The sequence below is a fragment of the Oncorhynchus clarkii genome, chromosome 10, assembly GCF_045791955.1.
Source record: "Oncorhynchus clarkii lewisi isolate Uvic-CL-2024 chromosome 10, UVic_Ocla_1.0, whole genome shotgun sequence".
Lineage (NCBI taxonomy): Eukaryota > Metazoa > Chordata > Actinopteri > Salmoniformes > Salmonidae > Oncorhynchus > Oncorhynchus clarkii.
In genome coordinates this window covers 35,624,766-35,644,509 of record NC_092156.1, presented here as the reverse complement: position 1 = coordinate 35,644,509, position 19,744 = coordinate 35,624,766, and the positions used below count along the sequence as shown (strand labels likewise).

Genomic DNA, 19,744 nt, shown 5'->3' with positions numbered 1-19,744 from the left:
ATCCATCCTGTCACAGTACCTGGAACCACTTGGAGTCGTGATCATCCTTTCTGAGTTGTGCAGTTTGAGTGTTAACCTCAGTCTCCCTCCACGAGAAGATGCAGGCCTTTGCCGTCGCTGCCCTCTCCATCTGGCTGTGTCTGGGTGCCACCACCCTGGCAGAGTCCCACGGCCCACAGCACTGCAGTAAGGATCATCTGCTTTATATCTTGTTGAGGCTCATGTTTTCTGTGCACTGTGTGGAAAACTGCTGTTACTTGTATGACTATTTTGGTAATATTGTCAAGGTTTATCAAATCAACAGTCTCTTCTAACTTAAAGTATACCTATATGTCTACACATGATCTCTGAGTTTGAAAATCTGTCTAACTGACGACTTTGTCTTTTAGCATCACCTAATATGACTGGGGTCCTGACTGTGGTGAGTAGCCCTCTTGTCCATTAACCATTATCAATAATGCTAGGACACTGATATTGCATTATTTCTAAACCAAACCAGACTCTCAGTTCAGGCAACCCTGTTTTTATCCACTGATGTTTTCTCCTAAAAACAACTATATTGGCACAGTTGGCTTAGTTGTTGCAGGTACAGAATTGGGTCATATTAATATCTCTATATATTGTTATCTCTCTCTTGATTAAACAGCTGGCCCTTACAGGAGGTGAAATCAAGGCAACTGGACATTACAGCTATGACTCGACGGACAAGAAGATACGTTTCACTGAAAGTGAGATGCACCTCAACAAGACTGAACATCTGGAGGACTACCTGATGCTATTTGAAGAGGTAACACTGACAACTGACAGAAACATATAAGGCAAGATTCCAACCCAATTGTAATTCAGAATAGCTGCTTTATAACATCACATGGCCTACATAACAGTTGCATAACCCACTTGTTACTATGGTAATGACACAGCATCATCATAACCGATGCTTACTCCTTCTCATCCGTCTCTCTCAGGGGGTCTTCTATGACATTGACATGAAGAACCAGTCCTGTAAGAAGATGTCTCTGCACTCTCATGCTCACGCTCTGGAACTCCCCGCTGGTGCAGCCCATCAGGTTGAGCTGTTTTTGGGGAGTGACACTGTTCAGGAGGAGAACATCAAAGTGAACATATGGACGGGATCCGTGCCAGAGACTAAGGGTGAGTATGATACGCATTAGGAGTCAACCTGTCAATGTGATTTTTATTAATGAAGTATAATGTTGGATGGCAATGGTGTAAACATGGGTTTATATAGTGAAGCTATTAGGATGTATCAAAGCATCTGTCTGTCTGCCTGATCTCCAGGCCAGTATTTTTTGTCTACTACTGTGGGAGAATGTCTACCACTCAGCACTTTCTACTCAACTGATTCCATGACACTCCTCTTCAGGTGAGAGGCATACTTTTAATTTGTTTAATGCAGCTGTAGGGTCACTGAAACCTTCTTGTGCAATGGATAATAGCTGCTACTATCTGCCTATACTTTGGTATATCATAGTACTAGATGCCTTTGAGAAATGTTTGAGATTTAGTTCTGTATGGTCTCCCACGGAAGAAACCAACGTCTTGACGTAGACCTAGAGAAAATGTCCTATTGGGCCGAAGATGACACTGATTTTGAAGTTGCAGGCATGGCTACTATATCACGAGACAATGAGCCTGACTCATGTCCGCTACACTTGCATGCCCAAAAAGCTCATGCTATTTTTCTCTTCTTCTCACAGCAATTCCGAAGTGGTCACTGAGGTGAAAGCCCCTGAAGTATTCAATCTGCCGTCTTTCTGTGAGGGTGTGGAGCTGGAGGAGGCTCCTGAGGGCCAGAAGAATGACTTCTTTAGTCTGTTCAACAGTGTCTAAGACAGTGGCACCAGGACCTCCAGCCCCAACCAACCAAGAGTGTGGCCAGCTAATCCTCCTAGTTGTTTCTCTCCCTCTCATAACTACATTTGAGTGTTTCATTGCAAATTCTTCTCTTCTGTTAGACCAGATATATATCATAATATACTTTATTTGATTATTCCTCTTTGAAGACATTGCATAAAGATTAATCAGATGAAAAAAGGAAAGTTAATGTTAAGTTGTCATGTTAATGTAATCTCTACGTTTGAACGGGATATAAGGGGATATAACGTTTGTAATTTACACTATTAATCTGTCACTTAAAGTTGCTAATGCGTAGGAGGTCTGCATAGGCAAATGAGATAATAAAAACTCAACATCTTTTCGAGTCTCCAAATGTATTTGTTTTATTGAAAGGGGCAGCAGGTAGCCTAGTGGTTAGAGCATTGGACTAGTAACTGAAAGGTTGCCAGATTGAATCCTCGAGCTGACAAGGTAAAAATCTGTTGTTCTGCCCCTGAACAAGGCAGTTAACCCACTGTTCCTAGGCCGTCATTGTAAATTAGAATTTGTTCTTAACTGACTTGCCTAGTTAAATAAAGGTCAAATATATCTTTTTTTAATTTGATTTTTTTACCAAAGTCTTCCTCAAAGACAAGAAAAGGCCATTTCCTAAGGAAAATGTGTGCTTGATATTTTATTAAGGTTTGAGAGAATTTGAAGTGAGGATAGTTTGAAAGTTTCAAAGGTTTGCAGCTTAAATGACCAAGGAGCTGGACCATTTTGGATAGCTACCACTCTACTCTTATGGTTCTCATTCAAACCCATGTTCATTTATGCAAATGTTTATAGTTCATAAAGTATGAATAGTATCAAAAATCTTTGGCAAGCAATCTAAGTTGAGTCGGTCTGTATGTAGGTTTGGTGTTATTAGCTTAAACGGTTGAAGAGCAGTGCTAAATCTAAAATGTACAATTCTAGCCAATAGAGCTTCTATGCCAATTTTAAATGGTTATAGTTCAAAAAGTATAAATAGTATGAAAAAGCCTTTGACAAACAATATAAGTTGGGTCAGTCTGAACATGTCAATGTTGGTTTGTTGTTGATAGCTTAATTGGTGTGAGGAGATGCATGCCCAAAGTTTCTCCAAGTAAGTCTATGGCACTTTTATTGCAATTGAAATACATTGGGAGGTCATTTAAATATTGTTGTAGTACAAAAAATGTAAATGCTATCAAAGATATTTTCTCAAGAAGTCTAAGTGAGGGCTGTCTGCACATTTAAAAGTTGGTTTTGTGTTTACAGTTTAAATCGTTTGTACTAGAGTGGGCAGAATAATAATATGAGTATGTAAGAATTCTACAGTGGTCTTGCCTTCAGCAAGCACATTAAATAACTCAAGCTCTCTCTCTGAAACTCTTTTGTCTGTCAGTATTTTGGGGGGTAGGTTTACACAAATGTATTTCACATTTACACACAAGGTCACTCATGGCCTGCAGTAAATGGGATTTGAAAGAACTTTCAAACTATTTCTGGTTAATAGAGACGGATGGATACTGGAAAAAGTGATGCAGTCACAAAGCCCAAAACAAGCACGGAGACAGTAAACCTTATCTGGGGTGAGTTTCTGAGGGAGCCCACCTACTGCCCGTGGTGCTGCACATGCCGTGCTGGGTCTAGGATATTCCAACACACTGGGGCCCTTCAAACATTCTGAAACGTGTACCTGCCCATCAACACCATCACACGAGTCGCTGCATGGCAACAGTTGCAGCAGTGGGAAAACACTATTCTGTGTATCAAATAAAACTGTCAATGCAACGCTAAGAATTGACCTACCTAATTTATTTCTGAAGAAAGATAACACTCAGTCAGTGCATGGCCAAGGGGAGCATATAAGGCAGTGGCCCTAGGCGAGACACTAGCAGTCTGTCACTGCTATTCCATTGTTAAAAGATTGCCTATAGGCCCCTCAAATTCAACTCTGGACATCGAAGCCAGTGCCACTGCTTTTTTTCATTGATCCCCTCTAAATCAGTGACTGCTTTAGACCTGGGACACCAGGTGTATGCAATTAATTATCAGTGGAACAGAAAACCAGCAGGCTCCAGGCCTCGTAGGTTAGAATTGATTACCCCTGCTATAGGCTGTGCATGTTGAGACGGGTCACTTGTCCATGGCTCCTTTGCCGGTAGCCCATCCGTGCAAGTCTAGACGATGGTTGTGTTCGAATACCCATACTAACATACTGTATACTACATACTTAATGAGTATATACTACATACTATTAGTTCATTTTAGTGTACTGTAAACGAACGGTATCCTTTCAGTTGAGCATACTAGTGCTACGCCTGTTGTTTTGCCTGTCTACTGGAAGTTGATGCTGTTGCTATGCTACCTCTTGCTAGATCGTTAGCATAAATAAAATATAAAAAATAGATTGTTAGCATAACAAATTACTAGCTAGACATTGTATGACTTCGGGTGTGTTCGTAAATTTAATCTGGAGTGCCAGAGTACGCTCATATGTTCAGAGCGGTGTCATATTGTCCATTCTAAATTCTGAGGGTTGCCCACACTGGCTGATCCGAGCATTCTGTACATCACAATGGCAGTCAAGCACACAAGCTCATTGGCTATCTACTTCAGACACAGATGAGAGAACATCTCACTCTGACCATTATATTCGCCCGAGCAGAGCTGGTTAGGCTGTTTTCATGTTATCCAGAGGGTTGGTGACTGTAACTGTGCTGCTGGCAACAATTTAATTATGTTTTTTTTCCGACATTTACTGACACCGGTCATATGCCTAGTTAATATATTCAATGGGTGTTGATCGTTCATAAATGCATCCGTTATTCTGCGCTGTGTGGCACACAGACGAGTATGCTCTGAAATCGGAGTAGATAGCCAGTGCGAATTTATGTCCATTGAGAATGCACCACTATACCACTTAACTAAGAATGACGTGAATAATCAAGTCAATAAACGTTGGGTAGTTAGATATTTAGATATATTAACAATATGCTATCTACTGGCAAGTTCGATTTATTAGTAGCCAACTAAGGAGGTTACGTTAGCTAACATACTACTGCTGTAATTATATGCTATGCAGTTCTTACGGATAGCGTAGGCAACACATTGTCAGCCAACATAAGGTGTAGCATAATTTATTAAAAAAGTTATTAATTTCTTACATAGCTCAACATTTTCTTAACCTGTGTCATAATTAGTTGTAGTCGGATTTCGCTGCATATTTCCGCCATTCTCTTCAAATCTGAAAACCTTGTGAAGCCACGCCCATTTAGGAAGATTTGCATTATGGGCCCAAAAAGCACGGAAATAGTGTCCACTGCTTGTATTTATTTTATTTTTTTTACATTTTTGAACTTTTTATTTTATTTTATTAACAACAACTCAATACTGAAAGTACATGAGGGAACACAAGTATATATATATTATATACAATGGACAATCGAGCTAGGGGGTACAATATCACATTACAATTTCACAAGGACCTTAAGGGACATACATACACTTATCATTTTTTGTTAGTAGAGTATTTAATTGTCTTAAAATACAGTTCAATTTCTTTTTGTAGGGTAAGAAAACGTGTTTTTTTGTTTGTAAATTTACATTTGTGTATATGAAATTTAGTCAAAAGAATAATGAAATGAATTACATTAAAATTATTCAGCTTAATTCTATCGTATGTTTAAAAAAAATCCAAGCAGTACATCTCTTCACAATAGTGTAAAATCTTCATAAATGTGTTCAATTATAAATCTACTGATGTCTTGCAACAGTTTTCTTACATGAATACAATGCCCAAAAAGATGCAACACTATTTCTGGGTGGTCATTACAAAAGGAGCTCTGCTTTGATACTTCGTATTTTCGCGAATGTAGTACGACATCCGGGAACTTTTGGTATACTAACTCTGTCCATACTTTGGCCAATAAGCATACTACATACTCAATTTACGTCACAAATAATACGATTAGTATGCGTATTCGAACACAGTTAATGAGTCAGGCGTTATTGCATGCACTTTCGGCTAAGTAACATGTGTGTTAACTTAATTTGTCGAGATCAATATAGAAAATAATGTGACTAAAATCTTGGACAACGCGCGGCTTGTTTTTTAGATAATAGATCAATTGTATTAACTGGATAACTATTCACTTTTAATTTGTTATACCGAATATTTCACATTGAACAATGGCAATTGCACACGTTGCAACAGAATACGTTTTCTCCGATTTTTTATTGAAGGATCCAACAGAGTCGAAGTACAAAGGGGTGCGTCTGGAGCTTGCGGTAGACAAAATAGTCACTTTCATCGCGGTTGGTCTCCCTTTGTTACTCATCTCCCTCGCGTTTGCCCAAGAGGTGTCAGTAGGTGAGTTGAATAACTGATAGACTATCAGAACTAAAACTAAACTAACATGTTCAAATATATCGAATAAAAGTGTCCGGGTCAAACAGAAACTGATAAAATAGTATTATCTCTAGCCAATTGAATTGAGCAGTAACAACAGAGCAGATTATCGGTTTCTTTCGACGCACAAACTCTGGCTTTCTGTTTTTGGTTTGAGCAGACCTCTGCAGTCAAACACTGAATAAAAACCTACTTCAATTGTTTTAGTTCGTCTAAAACGAATGCATTTTTTTGATTCTCATTAGATAAACTCGTAAACATGTTTAAATCCCTGGGTCGTTCTTTGTCTGCTCCATAGACCCCATATCTGCAATTCATACCGCCGTCTGTCAACGGGAAACAGGCTAATTGCATTTGTTTCGCCCCGGAATATCCTGCCATGTATTTCAGAATTCTTAATTTATTAGAAAAACTGAGTTGCTTGTCTCTCAATATGCAGTTGTAGTAACATTGTAGCCTTCTTGTATTGTCTTGAGTTCGAGATTAGGCCCACAGCGCCGCCTGCCCGGTGAAGAACCCGTTACATTTTAGATCTTAAAATGACTCCACAACAGGGTTGCCAGGTCAAGTTAAATGTATAGCTCATTGACCACTGAAAACCTGAAATGCCCGAAAACTAGACCCATTTTTTTCACAGCAAGAGGGTTATTTATACAATAAATCCCTTTTCCATAACGTTATTGAGCCAATTTTTTTCCGGAATATGATAGTAACTTGGGTTTCCTCAAAAGTAATAATTTTTGCAAGCGTGGCATAATAAATACATTTGAATATGTGGCAAGCCCTTATTACTCTCGTCAGATCATTTTCATTTAACACATTTAACTGCTATGATAAGCAATATACCAAGCCAATATACCACGGCTAAGGGCTGTTCTTAAGCATGACACAACGGCATATTTTTTATTTTTACCTTCATTTAACTAGGCAAGTCAGTTAAGAACAAATTCTTATTTACAATAACAGCCTAGAATCAGTGGGTTCTAGAATCAGTGGGCAGAATGACAGATTTTTACAGTGTCAGCTCATGGATTCGATCTAGCAACCTTTCGGTTACAGGCCCAATGCTCTAACCACTAGGCTACCTGCCGCCGCACGCATATTGGCCATTTACCCAAACCCCAAGTGTGCCTTATTGATATTATAAACTGGGCAGCAACGTAATTAGAACAGTAAAAAGTAATATTTTATTATACCCGTGGTATATGGTCTGATATACCACCGCTTTCATCCAATCAAAATTCAGGGCTTGAACCAATTGTAAATAAATAATAATAAATAAATCCCCATTGCACATGTGCATAACTATAGATACATCCAACAGGAGAGTATGAGTGATGAAAGTTGGACAGAGGATCTCAATCTCTGAGTATAAAAACACTAATGCTAGGTTATTTTCTGGCAATTGTGCTATTATTATGTGCCAGATGTTGAGACTACAAACCATTATAAATGGCCCATTTGCGAGATTGACTTGTCATTTCAATAGGCATAGACTACAGACTAAAATCTGGTTTATGATTGTCATTCAATTTTGCCATGGTTTGCTTGCATAAAGGCAGGTATCCTATAGGCCTACATCTAATTTCAGATAGTTTACATTAGCCTAAGCAAGATGCAAGATGTAAGATGCAAGATGTAAGCGGAACAATTTAGCAGCTTGCTTAGTTCAAATTAACAGACTAAATTATTCAACATTAATAGTGAGGTGATTTCGAGGTAAGTGTTTCCCAATAGCCTGCTGGAATAGGCTACTGAGGATGGGGTCATCATTTCAATCACTGAATTAAATATGAATAATATGTATATGAACTGAATATGCTTGTCAACAACAGCCAGTGTTTATTCTTTTTTGAATTTGTTTTACCTGTAGCCTAATCTGACCACTGTTACATCAATCTAATCCATTATAACATCTGATTGGCAATTGCGATAGAGTTTTGATAATTTCCAATTTAATTAACTAAACATGTCCATTAATAATTGCATAATAACACAAGTCTACAACAACAATAAACTGACGTTTATAGGCTATATATTCAATTGGTTTGTCAGGTAGGTTACATAAGTGGCACACCACTCAGTCACTCAGCAACAGCCTGCTGCACTGCCAGACAGTCAGCACCAGGTCACAGTGAAATGTTTTTAAGAGAAATGCCATGACGGCCATGGTGCAACTTAAAAGTAGACCAAAATCGTGCAACCCGCGACCAATACATTTTCACCTGAGACATCGTTTTCAAAGTTAGCCCAATTTGTACAAAAACAACGAACATGGCAACACTGCTCCACAATCTCACATAATCCACACCCCTCGGCTGTTATATTTTATCTTTAAAATGTATTCATATGGAATATTGACTGAATAGAGGTAGCATTGGTAATGAAACAGGTTTGTGGCAGAAAGATAATTTGATTCATAAAATCACGTGGTAAAAGAATTTCAAATGTATTTATAAAGCCCTTCTTACATCAGCTGATATCTCAAAGTGCTGTACAGAAACCCAGCCTAAAACCCCAAACAGCAAGCAATGCAGGTGTAGAAGCACGGTGGCTAGGAAATACTCAATAGAAAGGCCAGAACCTAGGAAGAAACCTAGAGAGGAACCAAGCTATGAGGGGTGGCCAGTCCTCTTCTGGCTGTGCCGGGTGGAGATTATAACAGAACATGGCCAAGATGTTCAAATGTTCATAGATGACCAGTAGGGTCGAATAATAATAATCACAGTGGTTGTCAAGGGTGCAACAGGTCAGCACCTCAGGAGTAAATGGCAGTTGGCTTTTCATAGCCAATCATTCAGAGTATCTCTACCGCTCCTGCTGTCTCTGGAGGGTTGAAAACAGCAGGTCTGGGACAGGTAGCACGTCCGGTGAACAGATCAGGGTTCCATAGCCGCAGGCAGAACAGTTGAAACTGGAGCAGCAGCACGGCCAGGTGGACTGGGGACAGTAAGGAGTCATCAGGCCAGCTAGTCCTGAGGCATGGTCCTAGGGCTCAGCTCCTCTCAGAGAGAGAGAGAGAAAGAAAGAATTAGAGAGAGCATACTTAAATTCACACAGGACTCCGGATAATACAGGAGAAATACTCCAGATATAACAGACTGACCCTAGCCCCCCGACACGTAAACTACTGCAGTATAAATACTGGAGGCTGAGACAAGAGGGGTTGGGAGACACTGGGGCCCCATCCAACGATACCGCCGGACAGGGCCAAACAGGCAGGTTTTAACCCCACCCACTTTGCCAAAGCACAGCCCCCACACCAATAGAGGGATATCTTCAACCACCAATTTACCATCCTGAGACAAGGCCGAGTATAGCCCACAAAGATCTCCGCCACAGAGATAAGTTTAGCCTAATGCTGAATCATAATTCTCACATGGCAGTGTGGGTATAGCCATGTATAAAACATTAGGACCACCTGCTCTTTCCATGACAGACTGACCAGGTGAAAGCTATGATCCCTTATTGATGTCACCTGTTAAAGCCACTTCAGTCAGTGTAGATGAAGGGAGGAGATGGGTTAAAGAAGGATTTTTAAGCCTTAAGACAATTAACATTGGATTGTGTGTGTGCCATTCAGAGGGTGAATGGGCAAGACAAAATATTTAAGTGCCTTTGAACTAGGTATGGTAGGAGGTGCCAGGCACACCAGTTTGAGTGTCAAGAACTGAAGCCTTGGTGGGTTTTTCACGCTCAAGTTTCCTGTGTGTATCAAGAATGGTCCACCACCCAAAGGACATCCAGCCAACTTGACACAGCTGTTGGAAGCATTGGAGTCAACGTGGGCCAGCGTCCCTGTGGAACACTTTCCACACCTTGTAGGTGTTTCTAGTGTTTTGTACACTCAGTCTATATGTTCAGTTTAATTCTGTGGGATCAGCACTGTAAAGAGTCCCTGCTTTTTAATCTATTCCCCTGCAGACTATGTTACATGACAGTTTGGGCAGAGGTCAATGGAACTTGGGTGGCAGTGACTGACTGTGCTTCCCATAGGCCATCCAGGCAATATGTTTCACCAAATTGAATTGTGTTGTGGATGTGGAGTTCAAACGTGTAATAACATAGATAGCCTATTATTACTAATAATTTTAAAATTTCAGTTGTTATATAAAGGTTACACATCAAGCAAATAACAGTGAAATCACAAATATACATATTTTTTATGCCATACACTACGGGACAACCACATCAATAACTGGAGGGGACAGTTACTCACAAACTCAATGTCCATTGGAAACTGGGAGTACATAACAGCTGGAGCCCACACTGGTCCTATTTCCTGTCTTCACTCAAAATAAGATCATTAGTCTGTGTACACTTACTAGTCTTTCGACTCTGGGCTGGCCCATTCTGACCCTGTCCAATCCCTTTGGCTGAATGCAGGTACCCAGATCAGCTGTTTTGCCCCTACCAACTTCTCATGGCGACAGGCAGCCTATGTTGACTCCTTCTGTTGGGCGGCGGTGCAGGAGCAGCAACTCAGCGTTGATGGCGTCGAGGGTGCCCCCCTATGGCTGCACAAGGTACAAGCCCTCAGTTAGCAAAGAGGGAAGTTCCAGTCAGTGGCCAGAGGGCAGCTCCGGTCAGTGGCCAGAGGGCAGCTCCGGTCAGTGGCCAGAGGGCAGCTCCGGTCAGTGGCCAGAGGGCAGCTCCGTCAGTGGCCAGAGGGCAGCTCCGGTCAGTGGCCAGAGGGCAGCTCCGGTCAGTGGCCAGAGGGCAGCTCCGGTCAGTGGCCAGAGGGCAGCTCCGGTCAGTGGCCAGAGGACAGCTCCAGTCAGTGTGAGAGATTGATCTGTTAATGTGGCTCAAACAGTTATGGCTGCGTGGGGAGTTGGGGAATAACACTCCTCATTGGCAATCACGGCGCAGCATCACATTTGGCATATTTATGATTGAGATCCCCTTTTGGAGCTCTCAGGAGTAAGCCATACTTTAAATCAGACCAGACTGTCAGAGTAGTCAACCTCTTCAACTACATGAAATCCCTTTACAATTATAACTATGCAGCCTCTTCTCAGACGACTGGGAGAGATACTATTTCTTGACGGGGTGGATGATATCGACATAGGTCCAGGTGTATTAGCATAGCCGCGGGAAGTAGGGGTGCTTATAAATCCCCCCCCAAAATCCCCCCGTCGACAAAATGAAAGCACCCCCACCTCGAAACATCTTCCTGCGGACATGCAAATGGTTTACTTGGTCTGTCACAAGGAAGCTCCCATTGTGTCACCACAATGAACTTCTATGTGTCATACCAATGTGGGGCACACCAATGTTCTGTATCTTCCTGGTCCTTATTTCTCTGTCATGCAATTCTTGCTTTTGTCTTCCCTCTCTCACCCTCTTTTATTCCTCTGACCTCCTCCAGTTCTTCCCTTACATCCTTCTGTTGGTGGCAATCCTCATGTACATCCCTGCTCTGTTCTGGCGCTTCACTGCCGCCCCACACCTCTCCTCTGACCTCAACTTCATCATGGAGGAGCTGGACCGCTCCTATAACCGAGCCATCAGACTGGCCAAGAGCCTGGCCTCATCTATAGACACCAAAGATGTCTCTGACGACCCCCCCAGGTAAACACTACGAAGGGCCTTATTCACTTCCACTTTAGATGACTTGTCTTCTTTACATTATTTATGTGTCTCTTCCACCTGAGCTCAAAGACTCCTAGTGTCCAAATTTACTAAGCGTTTGCATTAGACATCGACCGATTCAGATTATGGCCGATTACATTGCAATCCACAAGGAAACTGTGTGGCAGGCTGACCACCTGTTACGCAAGTACAGCAAGGAGCCAAGGTAAGTTGCTAGCTAGCATTAAACTTATCTTATAAAAAACAATCAATCTTAACATAATCACTAGTTAACTACACATGGTTGATGATATTACTAGTTTAACTAGTGTGTCCTGTTGCATATAATCAATGCTGTGCCTGTTAATTTATCATTGAATCACAGCCTACTTCGCCAAAAGGTGGATGATTTAACAAAGTGCATTTGTGAAAAAGCCCTGTCGTTGCACCAATGTACCTAACCATAAACATCAATGCCTTTCTTAAAATCAATACACAAGTGTATCTTTTTTTAAACCTGCATATTTAGTTAAAATAAATTCATGTTAGCAGGCAATATTAACTAGGGAAAATGTGTCACTTCTCTTGGGTTCAGTGCAAGCAGAGTCAGGGTATGCAGCAGTTTGGGCCACCTGGCTAGTTGCGAACTGTGTGAAGACCATTTCTTCCTAACAAAGACCGTAATTAATTTGCCAGAATTTGACATAATTATAACATAACATTGAAGGTTGTGTAATGTAACAGCAATATTTAGACTTATGGATGCCACCCGTTTGATAAAATACGGAACGGTTCCGTATTTCACTGAAAGAATAAACTTTTTGTTTTCGAAATGATAGCTTCCAGATTTGATCATATTAATGACCTAAGGCTTGTATTTCTGTGTGTTTATTATATTATAATTAAGTCTAGGATTTGATAGAGCAGTCTGACTGAGCGGTGGTAGGCAGCAGCAGGCTCGTAAGCATTCATTCAAATAGCACTTTCCTGCTTTTGCCAGCAGCTCTTCGCAATACTTGAAGCACAGCGCTGTTTATAACTTCATGCCTATCAACTCCTGAGATTAGGCTGGCAATACTATAGTGCCTATAAGAACATCCAATAGTCAAAGGTATATGAAATACAAATGGTATAGAGAGAAATAGTCCTATAATTCCTATAACTACAACCTAAAACTTCTTAACTGGGAATATTGAAGACTCATGTTAAAAGGAAACATCAGCTTTCATATGTTCTCATGTTCTGCCATTTTTGCACTTTTACTTTCTTCTCCAACACTGTGTTTTTGTATTATTTAAACCAAATTGAACGTTTCATTTTTATTTGAGACTAAATTGATTTTATTGATGTATTATATTAAGTTAAAATAAAAGTGTTCATTCAGTATTGTTGTAATTGTCATTATTATATGTCGGGCGATTAATCGGTATCGGCTTTTTTTGGTCCTCCAATAATCAATATCGGCTTTTTTTGGTCCTCCAATAATCAGTATCGGCTTTTTTTGGTCCTCCAATAATCAGTATCGGCTTTTTTTGGTCCTCCAATAATCAATATCGGCTTTTTTTGGTCCTCCAATAATCAGTATCAGCTTTTTTTGGTCCTCCAATAATCGGTATTGGTATCGCCGTTGAAAAATCATAATCGATCGACCTCTAGTTTGCATCAGGTGCAGAGTTTACCAGAAAAAATCATAGTGGGAAAAGAACAAAAAAGTAAATAAGGGTTAGACTATAAGATGTTTAGTAATAACGGCTGGTACAGAATGACAAATAATGGAATCTAGAGAGATAAAATGAATTTTAATTTGCTTAGTCTAGCCCACTAACTATGCAGTCAAACGGGTTGATCTAGTTAGAGCAGCAAAAGGAGGCCATGCTGTGTTTTTCTGCTGTTTCTACACGAAGCCATACTATTAATGAAACTAATGGGGGAGAAGCCGCAGGTTCACCATCTATAGAGTGTAGTGCCATGAGAGGACAATGAGTTCATTTCAGTAACCAGGTTTCCATCCAACCTTTTTATGCGAGTACATGTCAGATACAAAATGTCATAACAGGCCTGATGGAAACAGGAAATTTGTCTGAAAAATTACCAAATGTCAACTAAACAAAATAAACACATGTAGCCTAATAAACACATGTTGTGTGGTCCTCCCACTACGACTTGTCGGAAAAGCATGCAGTTTATTAGGCTACAGATTAAATTAATGATGAACTTCACAGGATGGTGAAAGTGCAAGGTGATGAGCTTGATGCTCCTTTCCAATAAATATCGAGGGTCTTATTCTGGTGACATGATCATCTATGCTTGACTGCCATTTGACAAATAAACAATCTCACTCTTTTGTCCATAATAATCTCATGTGGGCTATACCCGTACTGTTTTTGCCCAGCTGTTGGCCAGAGTACACGTGCCAATACCAGAACGGGAACTCTCGCTATATAATCACACAGAAAACACTGGTACATGGGAATAGAAGATGAGATCAAATGCTCTATTTTCATTGAGAGGCAGAGGAAGAGTGAAACCTTATTAGCTAGAAGCACAGGTAGTGACGAATGGACTAATTAGGGTTTTTTTTTTAATTGTTTGACTTCGCACTGCTGTAGACTAAGCCTGGCTGGGGTCAGCAGTCAAATACAGTGTAGTGTGTATCTGTCTAAACTGTGATTATAGGCAGAGCTGTTTATCAGATCAGTAATGGGCAGTGGCAGAATATGCACATTTATTTTCTTCAATAAACAGTTCTTAAAAGTGCAATAGTGCATAGTGCAATGATTTAAAAATGATCCAGCACTCACTTGAAGTTGACTCTTTCTTTATTTTTCTGTACACATACGTACAAACACGCAAAAATGAAGTTGATGTGTGTCTGCTTGGAGAATAAAAATATTCAAAATTGACACAACTGCATCAGCCCCACCTAATCTCCCTGTGTGATGGCAGTGCCCTGGACCTGACCGAAGGCTGCTTTAAATACCCTCTGGTGGAGCAGTATCTGAAGACCAAGCGTTTCTCCCGCTGGCTGGTGGTGAAGTACCTGGCGTGTCGGCTGTTAACCCTGCTCACCCTGCTGCTAGCCTGCCTCTACCTGGGCTACTACATTCGCCTAGCCTCCATCACCGATGAGTTTGCCTGTGACGTGCGGACAGGGGTGCTGAGGAACAACAGTGCGGTGCCGGTGCAGTGTAAGCTGGTGGCGGTGGGGGTGTTCAGGCTGCTAAGCTACATCAACCTGGGGGTGTACATCCTGCTGGCTCCCCTGCTGGTGTACGCTGCCCTGGGCCCGGCCAGACAGAGCTCCCGCTTCCTCCGGCCCTACGAGATGCTGCCGGCCTTCGGGGCTCTGGACCTGGACACACCCTTCTACAACGACCTCAGCGTGTACCTGCTCTTCCTGGAGGAGAACCTCAGTGAGCTGAAGTCCTATAAGTGTCTGCAGGTGGGTAACAACACAATACATGTTTAGTCTTATGATAGGCCGGTGGTCTATCAAGACCATATGTTGCCCATTTTAGGTTTTTAAGTAATAACTTACAAGCGTTGTGCTCCAACTAATTGAGTCATTGTAACCACAATGGACAACTTTGGGTAGTGTCCACTTGGGAAAATCTGCTTGGAATTATGTTATCCCAGAGAGACATTATGTCTGGTGTTACATTGAAGTATCGGCATGTCTATTTATGTGAAGTGTATTGCTACAGGTGCTGGAGCTGCTGAGGGAAGGAGGCGGTGAGGCCTTTGACACTATGTGTCTGCTGCAGACTCTGGGCCAGGTGAAGACAGATGTGGTGGATGGGAAAAGATCCACTTCACACAAGGACAGCAAAGACTGCACCAAGTCTGGAGAGGAGGACACAAGCTCTTCTGAGCTGAGAGGTGTGTGAGTGGGTGGGTGGGTAGACTAGGTTATTGGTTCACAAAATGATTGGTTTTATTATATATTCCCCTGCCTGTGAGTTTTATAACTTCATGCAGTTCACTCCACCCATCTGACGGTGCCGGAGAGACTATGGGGATCATAAACTGTCTCCCCAAACTCCCAGTGACCTCTACTACTAGGGGACAGGACAGGTCTTCTGCCTGATCAGGTCAGAGCCTCTTCAGTCTCTCTCCAAGTGGACAAGAGTGTGTGGATAGAACCACATCCATCTCATATGTCCTCTGTAAATAAAGTTCCCAGTTGTGTGTAACACTCTGAGGTTGCCTTGTTCTTCTGACTGGGAAAGGTGTCAGTGAGTCACAGACCAGCCCAACTGGACAGTCGCTCTCTTTCGGGTATGGTCATCTTCCTCACACCATAGGCCAGATTGAGATGTTCAGTCTGATCTTTTTGATTCCTTTCAGATGTTTCTACATTGTGGCTGGACGACGGGCTGAAGAAAGACAACAAGGACAAGACCTGCTGTGGTGGGAAAGATGTACGTCAGAGAGTGATCTGAAGTGTGAACTAGGGCCTTTATCTTTTGTCATTTAGCAGACGTTCTTCTCCAGAGTGACTTACAGAAGCAATTAGAGTTAAGTGCCTTGCGCAAGGGCATGTCAACAGATATTTCACATAGTCGGCTTGGAGATTGTAACCAGCGACCTTTCGGTTACTGGCCCTAACCACTAGGCTACATGCTGATCAATAGCTTGTTTATTTTTTATTTTTTTAAGTGCTGTGTTGCTATGTTACCGTACCTACCTTAGTACAATAAAATTGTACCTTTTATTCTTATCAGGATCGATCAAGCCGCTACTAATTTATTCTCTGGAATTTAAACAAAAGTTGTTTATAGAACTGTGGTCCACAGTTTCCCCATAGAGATGCTCTCTTTCTGTGTTTACTGTCAGAGATACAAGGTGTTTGTCAGACTGCGTCATTATTTAATAAAAAAGCTGTGATTAGTTATCTAATATTGCTAGCGACATAAACAAAGCCTTGCCCTCATTTTAACCAGCATACTTCAGCCTCGGTACCTAAGTGGTAACGTATTTATATTGAACCTTTTATTTTATAAGGAATAGCAGATGATTTTATTCTTCGGGGATCTGAGTAACTCAATACGTCTCAGGGCTAGATTCAATCAGTTCTGCGCTAACCCGCTTAACCGACAACTGCATAGCACTTTCATTGTTTTTAGGCGATGTCGTAGGTGTAACGGCATTGGAGTTGTCAAATCAGCAAGCGTCTCCCAGCATTCTACCTGTCGCGGACATTGCCATTGGATGCAATGAGTTGTATTAATAATAATCCCATGCAGGCTTGTTACAAATCCGAACACCAGAATCTGTGTTATAATCTACACCTTGATTAGGCTGATATACACTAAGTGTACTAAACATTAGGATAACCTGCTCTTTCCATGACAATAATTTACCAGGTAAATCCTGGTGAAAGCTTATGATCCCTTATTGATGTCGCCTGTTAAATCTACTTCAATCAGTGTAGATGAAGGGGAGGAGACTGGTTAAAGAAGGACTTTAAAGCCTTGAGACTTGGATTATGTATCTGTACCATTGAGGGTGAATGGGAAAGACAAAATATTTAAGCTTTTTAAGATTTTTGAATGGGGTATGGTAGGTGCCAGACGCACCAGTTTGTGTGTCAAGAACTGCAACGCTGCCGGGTTTTTAACGCTCAACAAGAACAGTTCACCACCCAAAGGACATCCAGCCAACATGAAACACCTGTGGGAAGCATTGGAATCAGCATGGGCCAGCATCCCTGTTGGACACTTTCAACACCTTGTGTGTTCAAGCCCCAATGAATTCAGGCTGTTCTGAGGGCAAAGGGGGTGCAACTCAATATTAGGAAGGTGTTCCTAATGTTTTGTACACTGTGTAAATGCATATTTAGTTTAATGATTTTCAATTTGAGTGTCATTAATTCTATATAGCCTACACTTTCTCCTTCTGAACTTCTAATGTAAGTGGGACTAGTGTGGCTTCGTGACAATGAATACACAAGCATCCGTTCTGATTTGACAGCTCTCATGCAGTTCCACATCCGACACCGCAAAAAGACTAGCTATGTCAGCTATCGCCGGTTAACACGTGATCTGATTGAAACTAGGACTAAGTATCTAAGGCTGCATTTAGACAGCCAGCCAAATGTGGATCTTTTTTCCCACTAATTGGTCTTTTGAGCAATTGCATCGTCTCAACAAAAAAAAAGATCTGATTAGTTTAAAGACCAGAATTGGGCTACCTGTGTAAACTCAGCCAATGTGCATTGAAGTATAAAGCATGTTTGTGTGTAAAGTGCATGTGGAATGGAAGAGACTGTAGAGAAAGTCCCTATTGTTACTCTAATGGTGCAGTATTTATGTTAATAATGTTATTTAGCAATACTTCAAAGCAATCCTTCAAAATGGGTATGAGATGTCGCTGTTAGTCTGTTTTTATACAGTTTCGCATTGATTGATGTTAGATATTAGTTGCTATTTATTTCAATTGCATGTTAATGTACATGGTCCTGTTGGTTGTTATTTTTGTGTCTTATATATACCACAGACAAAATGATGCACTGACTGTCCCAACTTCTTTGTGAAGTAACATCACCACGCACTTTTGATTTCATAGGTAATGTACTGTATGACAAAGGATATTCAAGTGTTTTAAACGTGTTTTTGTTCTTTTAAATAAAAATAGAGGCTTATTGAAGTCTGATTCAAGTTGTTCATTTTAATTATGAAATCACCCCACACAAGCATAAAACTGACAGCACTACAACATATCGAACGGGTATTTATGGTTGGATGTTCAGTTATTCATAAGGAATGATAAGACAGTGTTTGGGCAAATAAAAAAACTGCAGATGGACTGAAAATACATGTGAATCTCAAGCAATTTCAAATGTTATTAAAGATACAATGAATAGAGTGGAAGTATTCAAAACATCAAAGTTGGGGTTAAAAATACATTTTGTTACAACCTACAATACCAGTCAAATGTTTGGACACACCTACAGTACTCATTCAAGGGGGTTTATTTATACCTTTTTCTACATTGTCGAATAACAGTGAAGACATCAAAACTGTGGAATCATGTAGTAACAAAAATATATTTTATATTTGAGATTCTTCAAAGTAGCCCCCCTTTGCCTTGATGACAGCTTTGCACACTATTGGCATTCTCTCAACCAGGTTCACCTGGAATGCTTTTCCAACAGTCTTGAAGGAGTTCCCACATCTGCTGAGCACTTGTTGGCTGCTTTTCCTTCAGTCTGCGATCCAACTCATCCCAAACCATCTCAATTAGGTTAATTAAGGTTGGGTGATTGTGGAGGCCAGGTCATCTGATGCAGCACTCCTTCACTCTCCTCCTTGGTCAAATAGCCTTTACACAGCCTGGAGGTGTGTTGGGTCATTGTCCTGTTGAAAACAAATGATAGTCCCACTAAGCGCAAACCAGATGGGATGGCGTATTGCTGCAGAATGCTGTGGTACACATGCTGGTTAAGTGTGCCTTGAATTCTAAATAAATCACTGACAGTGTCACCAGCAAAGCACCCCCACACCATCACAACTCCTCCATGCGTCACGGTGGGAACCACACATGCAGAGATCATCCGTTCACCCACACAGCGTCTCACAAAGACGGCTGTTGGAACCAAAAATCTCACATTTGGACAGATTTCCACCAGTCTAATGTCCATTGCTCGTGTTTCTTGGCCCAAGCAAGTCTCTTATTATTATCAATGTCCTTTAGTAGTGGTTTCTTTGTAACAATTCAACCATGAAGGCCTGTTTCACACAGTCTCCTCTGAGCAGTTGATGTTGAGATGTGTTACTTGAACTCTGTGACTTGAACTCTGCAACTGCACTTGAAGAAACTCAAAGTTCTTGAAATGTTCTGTACTGACTGATCTTCATGTCTTAAAGTAATGATGGACTGTCGTTTCTCTTTGCT

The 19,744-nt window shown here is 41.1% G+C and overlaps 2 protein-coding genes across 2 annotated transcripts; both read left to right on the top strand.

The window, feature by feature from the left end:
• LOC139418367 (ependymin) lies at positions 1 to 2,230 on the top strand. Its single transcript, XM_071167763.1, has 6 exons — positions 1 to 186; positions 390 to 421; positions 647 to 787; positions 966 to 1,152; positions 1,300 to 1,384; positions 1,719 to 2,230. Exons 1-6 carry the CDS (start codon positions 99 to 101, stop codon positions 1,849 to 1,851), a joined length of 666 nt encoding a protein of 221 aa, XP_071023864.1. The 5' UTR covers positions 1 to 98; the 3' UTR covers positions 1,852 to 2,230.
• A 3,590-nt stretch (positions 2,231 to 5,820) lies between these two features.
• LOC139418365 (pannexin-1-like) lies at positions 5,821 to 18,492 on the top strand. The gene is made up of 6 exons (XM_071167761.1): positions 5,821 to 6,235; positions 10,661 to 10,800; positions 11,646 to 11,848; positions 14,795 to 15,290; positions 15,553 to 15,727; positions 16,196 to 18,492. Exons 1-6 carry the CDS (start codon positions 6,055 to 6,057, stop codon positions 16,288 to 16,290), a joined length of 1,290 nt encoding a protein of 429 aa, XP_071023862.1. The 5' UTR covers positions 5,821 to 6,054; the 3' UTR covers positions 16,291 to 18,492.
• Positions 18,493 to 19,744: the final 1,252 nt, after the last annotated feature.

What these genes read in the sequence shown, in the direction of transcription:
- LOC139418365 (XM_071167761.1), top strand. Translation starts at nt 6,055, where the DNA reads ATGGCAATTGCACACGTTGCAACAGAATACGTTTTCTCCGATTTTTTA. An exon ending in CCCCCCTATGGCTGCACAAG is followed by an intron (nt 10,801 to 11,645) that starts GTACAAGCCCTC and finishes GACCTCCTCCAG; the next exon opens with TTCTTCCCTTACATCCTTCT. An exon ending in AAGCTCTTCTGAGCTGAGAG is followed by an intron (nt 15,728 to 16,195) that starts GTGTGTGAGTGG and finishes GATTCCTTTCAG; the next exon opens with ATGTTTCTACATTGTGGCTG.
- LOC139418367 (XM_071167763.1), top strand. Translation starts at nt 99, where the DNA reads ATGCAGGCCTTTGCCGTCGCTGCCCTCTCCATCTGGCTGTGTCTGGGT. An exon ending in CCACGGCCCACAGCACTGCA is followed by an intron (nt 187 to 389) that starts GTAAGGATCATC and finishes TTTGTCTTTTAG; the next exon opens with CATCACCTAATATGACTGGG. An exon ending in TCCATGACACTCCTCTTCAG is followed by an intron (nt 1,385 to 1,718) that starts GTGAGAGGCATA and finishes TTCTTCTCACAG; the next exon opens with CAATTCCGAAGTGGTCACTG.